Source organism: Poecilia mexicana, unplaced genomic scaffold, assembly GCF_051168715.1.
Source record: "Poecilia mexicana isolate PSO_F unplaced genomic scaffold, ASM5116871v1 scaffold_5, whole genome shotgun sequence".
Classification (NCBI taxonomy): domain Eukaryota; kingdom Metazoa; phylum Chordata; class Actinopteri; order Cyprinodontiformes; family Poeciliidae; genus Poecilia; species Poecilia mexicana.
The window spans coordinates 26303544-26317310 of NW_028263374.1; the positions used below are offsets into that span (position 1 = coordinate 26303544).

Consider the following 13767-nt stretch of genomic DNA (forward strand, 5'->3'; position numbering starts at 1 on the left):
TTAAAGAAGATTTGAAGTTTGAAAGAGACACATCAAGTTGAAAATGGTGTAATAAAATTATTTTAAGTTTTTAAAATCATTCATAGTAAAGTTAAAAGTAAAGCTAAGATCATAGAAATAAATAAATATATAAATAAATTCATACACTGGGCAGTTATTCAGTTTAATTATTTACACAAACTTCTAATCATGCTGAAAATTAAAAACATAATTTGATTAAAATAATAGTTTTCATTCTTAAAACCTTGTGATGTTACAAAAAATATTTTATTAAACAGAAGCAAAGATCCCACATGGTAAAATTCAATCAATCATAGTAATCATATACTTTGTATATATACTTGTAAAACTGGTAATGTAAATTTCTATTGTTTCTTATCTTATTGTGTCCTAAATGTAACTCTACAAAAAATAAATAAATAAATAAATAAATAAATAAATAAATAAATAAATAAATAATAAAATAAAATAAAATAAAATAAAAAACTAACTGGTCCAAACTTGGTTAAAATTGTTATTTACCAGAGCTTTGATTAACATTGTTTTATGTATGTCTTAAAGTGTACAGACTTGAAAGCAAACAGTGTGTTTTTGTTCCCATTCTTTTTTATTTAAATAGCAGCGCTACTGGATAAACTGAAGGGAAAGTTACTGAAGCTGCTGATAAAAATCTCCCCTGAAATTCTTTTTATTTTATTTTTTTTACAACAAATTTGTTTGACAATCTTAAAGTCATCTTGAGCAAAACTAATTTGTAACATTTTATCATTATTATTATTATTATTATTATTATTATTATTATTATTATTATTATTACTACTACTACTACTATTTATTTATTTACTTTTAGTTCTGCGTTGAAACGTCGCCTTGACTGAACTGCGCTGACCGATGAGGACCTTGTCTTACCTTCAGGATGCAGAGCTCCAAACCAGTCCGAAGTTATTCCTCCAAATCGTGTCGGTGTCTCTTTGGACCACTTGATATAACTGCTGGAATCCTCAAGGCTGGAAGTGTTGGATCCAGCTGGGAACTCTGCGCGACAGAAAACATAAAACATGTTGGCTCGGTTCTTCTGCGTAAAAACGAGAAACTTTTTTTTTCTTTTTTTTGTAATATAATGTGTGCCAATAAGCGGACATCTGGTGTAAATATGAATATACAGAGGCTGTCAAAGATGCCCCTGCTCTCTGGGAAAGTCAAACACAATCGTGTATCAATCTCCACATATTTTTCTTCCCTCCCAACGCAGGCAGCTCCGCGGAAAAATGTGAAAAATGACAATGATCTGAAAACTTCACCGAGGCAAGCGGCATGAAAAATCTCCCCGCTAAAGGCTGAGAACAGAAAGAGGGAACTTTTGTGGAGAACTTACCTTATATTTTTTAAATTCTGGCAGTCCCCCTATTCTTCCCAGTGAGGCCAGGTGCGCTTTTTAGTAACTTTGTTATAATTTGGCGCCTTGTTGTTTTCCGTAATATTTGTCAGAGGTTTGACAGTATAAGTGGAATGTTAAGTATGACTTTGGTATGAAATCAACGCACTACACTGGAAAACGAAGGGGGAGGGGAAAGAAAGACTTTTCAAGGAGGAGCCATCGGTGCGCGTCAATCAACAGGCTCATGGGGCCGAGACTCGGTTCCAGGCCGCGCCTACAATCACTGAACACTGGGGCTTCCGGTCCCGAAACCTGTCTGACAGAGCACACGCAGTTCTGTTCCAGTCAATAAAAATATAGAGAACTTCCTCGAGAGAACATGAATTAAACTTAAAGTTATCTTTATCCCAGAGGAACAATAAAATAAAGCAAAATTGAAAAAGAGTCCTTCCTGTAAGGAATTGAAATGGAACAGATGTCTGGTGCATAAATGCAAAATTCAGAGCACTGATTTTAAAGTATGTGGTTAAACTAATCAATTAGGTTTCACATTTAAAGTGACAGCTTACAAATAAAGCTGAACTTGTTTCCACCAGTCAACTAGGGCATATTTCAGGTTCTGACAGTTAACTTTTAAGATAAATAAAAGTTAACTGTCAGCATTAGAGTGAACGTCATAATGCTCCACTGGAGAAAGTACATCTGCTGGGCTTCCCAAACAAACATTCTGATTGTTACACTGCTGGACAGTTAAAATAAAAACAAAACAAAAAAAAAAAAACTATTGAGCAGAAGTGATGTCAACTAATTAATACGCCAGGCTTGTTAATACCAAATAGTGAACTAATGTAACACAGGCTTTGACTAGTTTAGGCTAGTCATTGACTAAGAAAGTCACTAGAGTGACTAGTGTGGTACTGTAGCTTCCTGGATGAATTTTTCTTCTGGTACTTGAACAAAAGTGCCACTTGTTGGCAGAAAGTATTAATTTTACTGGTATTTTTAATCTATTGAAGCAAAATGTTAAATTAGTTTGCCCATGTATTGTATATAAGTAGTACAGCAAAGGACAAACCTATGTAAAAATGAAAACGAATATCAAGGAGAGCAAATATTTACACTACTGGGGTGTCATGTAAAGACCATCATCAGTCCAGGACTACAAAGCATCCTATTTTGTAGGTTTATGTAAGGGAATACTTTCTTATTTTACTCACAGATACTACACATATATAGAAAAAATGTATATCTGTGCAGATTTCACTGAATTGATCAAAGATGTTTGTGATATTCAAAATGTTCTAAATAAATAGAAACAACAAAGTCAAAGTGTTTTTGTGTCAAAATGACTAATTTGGTGCAGATAGAGAAAATATATAGAAATAAATCTAATCTTAGATTTTAAAGAAATGACGTAAAACAAACTCAATGTATCTCACTGCATCTGCACATGACAAATGCAATATTCTAAAGCTAAATTAAAAAAGGAAGATTTTTTCCCCTATATTAAAGTTATTTATCATATTTTGTTATTTAGTCTATTACAGATTAAAAAAAAACTGATTCACAAAATATTTTGGCAGAGCTGGTGTTTATTAAGTTTTAACCTTATATAAAATGCTCCAAAATAAATATTACTGCTCCTTATTTGTTATTAGCAAACACACTAGATTGACGTTAGGTAATTGAAACTTCTATTTGAATTTTTTGCTTTTCTATTGATCTCCATTTTTGTCCATCAAGTCTACCTGGATTTGTAATATCTAACTATTATGCTACGTCTTCATCATAAGTCATTATACAGCTTGTCATAATATTTTTGAGCTTCATTCAGTAAGCATTCGACATCTGCTTTTAAACCTTTAATTTTAATTTTTTCACATAACATATAATGTCTGAAGAATAAAGTAGACTAATTCTAAGACTGATTCTGTTAGAAAGTTATGAGTGTTCAACATCTGACAAATGTTTCTCAGGTGAAACCAGATGAATCTCAGTTTCCATCCAGCAACAGCTCCTTCTGTTGGTCATCAATGTGGCTGCAACATCCAACAGTAATGCATGTTTATACATGGAGAATTTATATACACACAATGCGATCTTTCAAAATGAGACAATTTCAGACACTTATGTTGGGAGTTGTTTTGTTGAAAGTCCCGTATCAAAAACAGACAATAGGGAGGGTGGGAGGCGGGGGTGGGAGGTGGAAGACTAACTCACCTTACAGCATCTGTTCAAGAAGAGCCGCCTGCTTCAGGGTTCATTTAATTTTGCGAGTTTGGACAACTGCCTGAGCAGGTTCAGGCAGAATACACACCTCTCACTTCTGCTCCAGGCCCTCCGTGCAAACAGGTTTTTCATCCTGAGTGAGGCTTTCGACATGTCAGACGGCAGGAGGAGAAAAGCGTGGGTGTCTCTAAAAATCTTGCAACTGGAATCTGTTTTATTATGTGCCAGCTGCCTGCTCTCTGCTCGCAGCAGATGATACAATCATAAAACATGTTTTATAACTGTTCTGGCAGATCCCATAAGGTCTTCTGTAAAGGATTTTACTCAGAGGACAATATGTGTCTGCAATCAGGAAGGTTTAATTCACACACATTATTCCAATAAGCACATAAAACAAAGGCAAGGTGAAGGAAAAATACAAGGTTTTTCACAAATTCTGACAAAAAATGGTGTAAATAGAAAAAAAATCTACAACATCTTACATTAGACCAGATTGTGTTAAATATACAAAGATTGAATCATCACACATGAATAGAAACCTACAAAAATAAACACAAAGATGCTACAGATCTTTTACGAATATCACTTTAACCATGACACCTTTTGTTTCATAGTCATTACATTTAGGAAAAATTGAAGGATACAGGAAGCCTAAATATCATAATTATTAATGGTATAATCAAAGTAAAATAGAGCCAAATGTCACAAATTTTTCATCTACATTATTTGTGAGATATTTGTCTTTGAGAAAACATTGTGTCATTTGGAAAATGAAGTTTTTGGTTTATTTGTTTTCACAGTTTTTGGTTTATTTCTTTTCACAGTGACACAAGAAACAAGAAACTCTTCTACTGCTGGGCCTAGATAGGAACAGGATACAAAACAACATGAAATAAAAAACAAACAACAACAACAAAAAAAAGAAACACATAAAGTTGAACATCTTTAAAGACTAATTTTATTACCTGCTTCTTTAAATTTTAATTGTGACATTTTGTGATAAACACTAATTCTGAAAATTCATGTTAAATCAGACTAAGCTACAAAGGTTGAACTTGCTTCTGACACCTGCAGGAGGAAATCTGAATAGCAAAGAGGTGGCACCGCTGCAACAGGTATCCACTGTTGGTTACCACTACTCACCTCTGACAGTGTAGGAAAGTAAGAGTCACAGATTGGCATGAACTTGCAGCATTCAGGTTACAGTAGTTGTTAACTTACCGTTGGTAGTAGTGCTTGTGCTAACACTGTAGTGCTTGTGAATATCTTTGGATTATTCACAAGCAATTTTGCCATCAAAGCTGGAGAGTGCGATGGCAAAGGCCTGGACGGCACACATGGGGTAGTTATAGTCCAGAGTAAATATGTCGTCAGCTATCCTTCCAAACTGCATCACAATGTAGTCCACTGGAAAAAAAATCAAAAATATATTAGGAACTCAGAGCTGATCAGAAGAAAGTGGGATACAAATCACTTATAGTGCCGCCAAAATGTATTTGCCACCTTAAAGATTTCTTGTTTTTGCCTTTTTTCGTCGACAAAATTATCACTTCCAATACAATCCTTGGTATGCATAGATTACAGTTTAACAGGCGTCTGAGCTGCATTAAACCCGAAAGCCTTTAGAGGTGATTTTCCACCAACAGTCATGTAGGGTTATGCTGAAGAGCACAGGGGTTATGCAGTAGGACAATGACATGAAGTTGACCTCTGAATGGCTGGAAAAAGTAGGTTGTGGAGCACTCTAGTCAAAGTACTAAGATAAATCTGATTTAGATGTGCTGGAATTACTAAACAGGAAACTCATGCTATAAAATCTTAAAAATGCACTTGAACTAAAACAATTCTGCAAAGAAGAGTGGGTTAAAAAATTCCTCCAAAAAGATGTAGAAAATTGATTTCCGAACTACAAGAGGGTGTCACAACCATTCGATAGTTTTTTCTTTAATAAATGAAACTGAATTATTTTTTGTCTGATACTAAAGCAACATATATCTACAGTAGTAGGAGGCCAATACTTTTTCACTTGTAAATGTGCTTGGCAACCAATTTTTGAGGGATTGCTAAAGTAAACCATATACACTCATCTGATCTTTTGTGTTTTCCTTGAACTTGTTTTGACAGTAAACCACTTTGTATTTCATTGTCCCACACATCCACATCTGGTTCCAAACAAACCAGACTGTTTGTGGGAAAAAGACAGATGGATATGGAGTACTCACAGTCCTTGTTGTGAACTATCTGGAAGTTCTTGACGGAGGCTTGTGTGACTCGGCCGTTGAAATTCAGCACATGAGAGGCAGTTTCTTCGTTCCACACGGGTGTCTTGTTGTGAAGCTCAATCAGATTTTCCATCCTTCTATTCTGGTACCTTACCAACAAGCCGTCACATTCCTGTGGTCAATTGGCAAAACATAAGTCAGTGAGCATCAAGAAAGAGCAATAAGATTTTACCCACTTGCCTTGTTCTTTTCTCATAATAAACAGAACCTAAATCAAGCTGTTAAACATCTGGTTCTTCTGCTGGCAGCCAGCTTTTGTAAAAAAGGGTGTTTTTGTTCATTTGCATATTTAGTTTTTAATTTGGTGGTTCTGTTTTTGTGTGGTTGTTTTCTTAAAAAAACAAACAAACACAAAAAAAAATGCTGGAAATGCTTTCAAGCCAAAGTTTAGAAAAATCTTTTGCTGAGTACGGAAGTGAAAAAGTTTGTTCAAGCAAACAGATATAATTGGAAAAAGAAATGAGCCATGATCACAATGTAATGGGGTGTAAATTTTCATAGAGTCCCCTTAAAATACAGTATAACTGTAACTAATGCAGAAGAAGTGGTGCTGGGAATGTTTTAAATTTCAGCTCAGTTGCATGAGTCAGCCTCTTTTCAATTACGCTATCCCAACATGCATAGCATTCAAAGAACATGGAGTGCATCCAACAGTTTGATGCTTGTAATGCCTACTTTAAGTTTTGTGTGGTTTTTCAATGTTTGTCTTGACTTCAGTTTTAGCTTACATTTTTTAAACATTTTGGACCATCTTTTACAAGTTTTACTTAATATTTTTTGTATTTCTATTTTTTCTGTTATTGCTTAGGCCTTGGCATACATTTCAGGTACAATTTTGTTGTTAACGAGTCAAAAACATTTATTAAACGCTCAGACAAGAGCAGGAGTGCTCCGAGACCTAACTAATAATATTAGTTGTTTAACCTGTGCTTATGCCAGAAAATGAGCTGTAGGTATAAAAGTCAGTTCAGCTGAAAGAAAATGAAATTGTTATGTCATTTTGTGTAGGGTGAAGTTTCTGATGAAGCTTACATTTCTGGGCCTGAGTGGGACTCTCTCATTATCCTTGCTCATTCCTGGAATGATGACCGTCATCCGTCTGGGCCCTTTCATTCCAAGGACATTTGTTTCCTGAGGTGAGAAACAACCAGATTCAAAGTATTTACATTTCTTCTCTTCAGTATTCAGATCAGAATAAATCCCCATAAAGTAGCAACCAATAAACTGTAAGGAACTCACATAGATGATGCCAGCTAACTCTTGCCGTGCATTAGACATGTCCGGAAGAGCTCTTTCTGGATTTAGAGCGTTATCAAACACTGTGAATTTAGTTCCCATTAAATTGGACCTGGTTAAGAAAAGACATATTGACTTCTACAAATAGATTTTAAAAACATCATTATTCAGTTTGTCTGACTTCTTCTGACATACCTTAGCTTTCCCACAAAATTCTCACCACCTCTTGATAAGTCTGTGGCATCAATGGAGATGAGGTAATTTGAAGTTGTGCTTTTCTTTCTTTTCCTTCCAGCCAACAGGAATGTCTAAGAAAGGTAATCACAATGAGCCACATTAGATCCTAACAAAGAAGGCTGTCCATGTTAAAAAGTGTTTCATCTTGCTGAATGATTGTTTTGTTGTAATTTTGTAGTGCATTACAGAATCTCTGAAATGTCAGATTAAGTGGACAGATTGGCCTACCTGAAAGTGACTTTAAATCACTTTCTAAACAGCTTTGACTGGTCAAACACTTCCACTCCTATTCTCAGTTTTTATTTTGAGTCTGGTATTTTTAGTTGGTTCAGAAACTACTTCTCAAAACAGAAGACAATTCATGAAAAGGTGTGGATGCTTCTCAGAGTCATTGTGTGCAACAAGAGGTTCATCATTCACAGGTAAGTGTCGACTCATACTCACCTGATCTCCAAAACTTAAAAAAATCAGACCGATTTATCAGTGCACCTCTCATGATTCTTCTAAGCACCTGAATGTCAGTTATTATCCTTTTTTGGTAGTCAACATTTTAGACATTATAAAATATTTTATTTATTTTATTTTACTTTGTATTCACTCAGTAATTCATCCTCAACTTTTGGACAAAAAAAAATAATTTATTTTTTTTATCCAAAAATAAATTATTTCTAATTTATGGACCAATCAACACATTTCCCCCAATTTATCAATGGGTGTTTCCTGACCTTTTTCTCATTGTCTAGATGAAGATAATACAGAGGATAGAGGCTCTTATCCACTCCTCTCTGGTCCCGCGTCACTCTGCATTTCACCGTCACACCCTGTGGAGCTGGCTCCATCACAAACGTCTCCAAGTCGTCAAACTCAATCTCAGGTGAGGGAGCTCTCTCCTGATTATGGGACAAAGAAATAGTACATTTTACTGCATTACTAACTCTAAATGTTTGTCCTGCTGTTTTACTACTATAACATAATTAAAATAAGCGTTTCTTTTTTTTGGAAAAGCGTTTTTAGAATTTAAGCTACCTTCTTCTTCTTTCCTTTAGCCTTTTTCTTCTTTGACTTTTCTTCTTTCTCTGATTCAGATTCATCACTCTCTTCTACCTTTGCTGTAAGAGAAGACACATTTATTAGGCAGGTTGACAAACCCAAACAGTGGAAGAAATGTCAAGCTAAATTGCCTTTTTTCTTAGTCTTTTTGTCTTTTTCCTTATCTGCTGTTGTCTGAAACATAGATGCCGAACCAGCAGTTGATTTCTTTTTTGATTTGCTTGACTTTGTCTCTTCTTCACTGTCATCACTCTCTGATTTGGCAGCTGTTTGGTAAACACAGATCTCAGTTGAATTTCATGCACTTATCAAAACAAATGTCTTTGCTAAGATTGTGCTCTTTACTCAAAAGAACAAGTAGTTAGTATAATATACAACTAATACCAGTTATTTACATAAAGTTTATTCTGATTTTATGCCAGACAGTGTGTAAAAGAAATCTGAAGGTCTTTCCAGTAAACATTTGGTTTTATCTGTGTATGCAGCTACACAAAATATTAAACATTAGAAAAAAATATGTTATGGTTTTAGAATTAGTACAGTAAGGAAAATCTATAAAATATTAAGTATTGAATTACCTTTCTTTTTGCTTTTAGATGATTTGTCCCCGTTTATCATAAACATTGATGCAGGTTCTTTCTTCTTCTCCTTGTCCTTTGATTTTGACTTTTTATCTTTGGCATCAGAATCTTTGTCCTCTGAGAATAAGAAAACAGTAGAGAAAAAAAAAAAAACTAACTATTTACCCATGAAATCGATAGGAAATAATCCTTGGAATAAAAACCAGTAATAAGAACACATTTTGAAATAACCAAACATTAAAAGACAGAGGGATAGGAAAATGTTGTTGGGTTGTGCCAAACCATCCAAAGTCAAATTAGTAACATATTGAGGGTGGGACAGATGTGGAACAACAACAGTAATTTTGAGCATAAAGACTCGATTTTGCATGCATTTAGTTTGACATCTGCTTTTCCTGCTGCTGCAAGCTGTTTTGTCATATTCAAGAATTTAAGGAATGCGGAAAGAATTAAGGCTTAACAGCTATTTGACCATATTTAGATGTCAAATGCATTTTTTTTGCCTTTTTTTGTGGGGAAATTGTTTAGAAAGCAGATTTAATGGCCTCTTGTTACATGAGGAAGTCGTTTTTCTTCTGTGTAGATTCCAAAAACACAAGCGACTGACTGAGTCTCAGAATGCAAGGCTTGTGTGAAGAATTCAAAACTCCCCGCTCAAATTGGTGCCATAAGACCTGCGTCTTCAAAACCTCGATTACACCCACAGTCCTGTTAACACTTGCTCCCAAAACCAGTTCCATGGTAGTGAATCTGATAGAACATGCCCCAACACTTAGCTCTGCTAACAAACGACTTCTTAAAGACGTGTTTTGTCTGTGTGATGTTGATAGTAACAAACTTTAGGGCACTTCAGGACTGAAAGCCCTTAGATTGATAGTAAATAAATTAGAGATTTTAGCCAAATGAAATCTTTTCAAACACTTTCTTTCAAAATTCATGTGTCATATCTCTATGGGTTGTACTGGAGCAGCGGATACTAACCGAGCCAAAGCTGCATAATGATGAGGGTGATATTTGAATTTTCTCCCTTTTTGTGAAAGAGGAGAGGTTGTATTGTCCCTGATTATATTATTATAACTTGCCCTATAAACAGGATGCACAAAACACAAGTATAAAATCAGGTGTTGTTTTCTCTTAAGAACATTATGACAGTGCTTCTTTATGAGACAGTATTCTGTTCAGAATGATCCAACATGTTTTGTGCTGAAACTTTAAAGATTGATAGGAGAAAGTTTTAACATACAAAATGAAAAAGGGGATTCATTAAAATAATTTCTAGAAGAAGAACAAACATTTAAAAACATTTTTTTTAAATCTATAGTTTTATTTTGTACTTCAAAAATCTTCTTTGGAATACTTTAAGATGTAGAGAAAAGCATCTATGGAAGCTTTTGCTACATATTCAATTATTTGTTAACACAAATCCCAAATCAGTTTCTCAAATAGCAGCAACTGGGCATTTTGGCATCTACATATAGTGAAGAAGAATTGTTGAAGCTCAAATTGAGAGTCATAATGGGAAAGAAACAAGGGCTAAGTGGCTTTGAACATGTTGCTGTTATTGGTGTCAGATGGGCTAATCTGAGTGCTTCATAAAACTGCTGGTCTCCTGGGATTTTTGCATTCCATCTTCTCAAAGTTAGAGAGAATGGCAAAAAACAGAGAAAATATCCAGTGAGCAACTGTTGTGTTGACAAAAAGGCTTCAGAATGACAGAAAGGCAACAGCAGTTCAAAAACCACTTCATTGCAACAAAGGTATGCAGATTAGCATCTCCAAACACACAAACCTTGAAGCAAGCTGCCGCAGCAAAAGACCACACTAGTCCTACTCTTGGCACTAAGAACAGCTACAAATCACACAAATGCCAAAATTTGGACAGACTCAGGAAAAATAAAAGTTATCTCTGATAGAGACCTGATATTACGAGCAACATTCAGAAAGTTTGAACCAAAATCCGAGGAATGTTTCTGACACCTTGTTGAATCTAAAACGCAAAGAAATAAAGCTGTTTGGAGGGTAAAAGAGTTCAACTGAGTTCTAGAAAGATATCTCCATAAAGTTACAGTGAGTGCACAATTATATATTTTTTTTACTTATCAAGTATGTTTATTTAACTGTTTTGTTTTTTTTTGTTTTTGTTTTGTTTTGTTTGTTTTTGGCTAACAAATACCACTTTTGGTTGATCAAAGCCTTCTTAAAAAAAAGATGAGGGTATTATTTCAACCTTTAAAAATAAGTATTACAATTTTAAAATCTTCCTGATTTTATTTAGAATTTCAATTTCTTATCTCTGGTTTAATCTGCACCTTTACACTCTGTTGCTCCTGCTGTCAAGGTATTTCCACTTACTCACCATTACACAATAAAATAATCCGATCCGCTTACCTACAGTCTGGTCACATAACTGTTGTTTTAAGCACTTTAATGACTTGGACTGCTCTGAGTTGTAAAATTTAGCAGTGTTGACTAACAGCTAGAAGATTCTGGGTTTTCTCCAGTTTTCTCTCTGGAACCTGTGATTAGAAGTGGAAATAGATGTGTGTCTGACATAGGGAGTCTTATAAGAGTGTGTTTGCTTATTATTAGAGAACAGTGCACTCATATTCCCACCTCAGGTAAGTAAGTAACTTGAAAAAATGTCTAATGCCAACCTCACAATGGACAAACCACTGAGGCTCTAACCCTAACCCATATTATTTTTTATAGGTTAGAATAAAAGAATAATGGCATATATTAGATTATTGCCATCATTTAAGAACATATCAAGGCTACCATTTTAAATATCCTATAAACATCATATATATGATAATGGATGTTATGTTTTTGTCATACTACATTACTACTAGTAGTTTTTGTGCTTCTAATGAATTACGATGACCTAATATTGCTAAGTAACTGACACAGCTAAAATATATGTGAACATTTTGATGTCTTTGCATTTTATTGTACCTTTAGTTTTAGATTTTTTCTCCTTGGTATTACTTGCAGATGGAGAACTCGCCTTTGTTGTTTTTTTCTTTGTTTTCTTTTTTGGGGTATCCTCCTCCTCCTCATCATCATCCTCTTCAGTGTCTGAGGCTGGAAAAAAAGCAATTAATTATTATTTAACTCTTTGATTGATACACATATTTTCAAAATGTATTGATAGTAACATAAACATAAAGTGTGTGGTTTAAATACTTTTCACACTACCTTAAACATTATTAGCTTCATAACATAATTACCTTATAGACCCATTTTAATGTTCTCAGAAAACAAGAAAGAACATGAATAAAACATGGAGAAAATAATTTTTAAAATATGGACTTTTCTAATAAGTGTTCTGATAGGCAATTAGGCAGGGTGATGTAGCAGTGTAAGAAAATCAATATTATCTTAATTTGGCCAAAATATTACTTAGACAGTTATTCTACAAGGCTAATGAAATATCTCCCTCTGTCCTGTTTCCACCATTCTAACTAACTGTAGTGTCCAGTGTGTTGACTCACATTTCTTCTTTTTTGGAGCACTTTTGGCTTTCTTTTTTGGCTCTTTCTCTTTATCCTTCTCAGGTTCCTCTTTATCTTTTTCTGGTTTCTTTTTCTTTACTTTTTTTCCACCTATAAAGTTTATGAGTTGTCAGATCTGCCTCAGAAAACATATTTTCCTTTTTTTTTATCACTTTCGTAGAAATAGTTGAAATAATTCTCACTTTGAGTGGTGGAGGCATCATCTTCTGCTGCATCTTCACTCTTCTTTGTCTTAGTTTTCTTAGGTTTGCCTTCACTTCCGTTGAGTTTGGCTTCAGAGCTACCGTTGGGCTGTTCTTTCTTCTTTTTTGGCTTCTTTGCGTTTTCTGCTGATAAATCTTAGTTAGATGTGTGGGTTTGTAGGTAATGACATTAGAGCTGAGATGCAATGACATCTTAGGTCTCAAAAACATAAATATTTAAAAACTCACCATTAAAAAGTCAGACGTATGGAGAGAGCAAGGGGAGGAGAATACAAGCAAAATTAAGACAAATTGCATAATTTATCTGAGTAACATTTGTTGAGTTTAGGTGAATAAGCATCTCATTATTGGTTTATTTAATATCAGCAAGGATATCCAGCAGTAGATGCTGAAACTTATTTCTAGCATTGAGTAATTTATTACTATTTCTAATAATACAGTGTTGTTGTATTCAAACTTGCAAAAACCTATTTTCCTGCCTTATTTCCCACTTATACTTAGAAAAATATAAAGTAGACACATTGAGGTGATTCACTAATACATATGTACTGTTTTATTGTTATGTCTGATTTAATATACAAACCCAGGTTTGCAGTAAGACATGCACCTGCTGTATTGCCTACATTTTAAGATGTAGAAGTGTCTGGAGACAACATGTTATCTAAACATATTTTAATTTCATTTATTCAAACATTCTCATTTGTTGCAGAATATCATAGTGCATTTACAACAATATCATTATTTATGTGGGGAGGTGCATATTTTCTTTAGAATAACCCAAATTCTTGTATTTTCATGGTTTCCAAAATGAGCTACTGTCATGACCCAAGGCTCAAATGACGCTTTGACATTTTTTATGAAATTTTTCTTCCTATGCAATCATTTGTACAAGGGATAATGTTCCCCAGAGGTTGATGAATATATAACCCAGTTTTTCCTTTAGCTTTGCACCAAATGACTCGTACAAGACGTCACAGTGTTACAAGTTGTAAGGTCAGTGTGATTGCAGTTGGCGGAAACACAGGGGGTAATCCTATTAGGTTCAGATCCTGCATCCAT

At 34.5% G+C, this 13767-nt stretch overlaps 2 protein-coding genes across 6 annotated transcripts in view; both read right to left on the minus strand.

Annotated features, from left to right (window-relative positions):
- The window catches only part of LOC106921002 (transcriptional enhancer factor TEF-5), a 34382-nt gene extending 32835 nt beyond the window's left edge, over positions 1-1547 (minus strand). For 3 of the 5 annotated variants that reach the window (XM_014992397.2, XM_088005804.1, XM_014992394.2), the window contains exons 1-2: positions 1376-1546; positions 910-1035 (exon numbers count right to left, since the gene is read on the minus strand). The gene's annotated coding sequence lies outside the window, so the exon portion shown is untranslated. Of the gene's footprint in view, positions 1-909; positions 1036-1375 lie in introns of all 5 variants that reach the window. The other 2 variants (XM_014992400.2, XM_014992398.2) reach the window with 1 other exon arrangement.
- Positions 1548-3955: 2408 nt separating this feature from the next.
- Positions 3956-13767, minus strand: tulp1b (TUB like protein 1b). Its single transcript, XM_088005995.1, has 13 exons — positions 13674-13767; positions 12688-12843; positions 12485-12595; positions 11946-12074; positions 8991-9110; positions 8544-8678; positions 8389-8471; positions 8088-8252; positions 7321-7433; positions 7129-7237; positions 6922-7020; positions 5830-6001; positions 3956-5014 (listed from the first exon to the last, which is right to left on the minus strand). The coding sequence occupies exons 1-13, from the start codon at positions 13765-13767 to the stop codon at positions 4881-4883; spliced, it is 1620 nt and encodes a 539-aa protein (XP_087862121.1). The 3' UTR covers positions 3956-4880.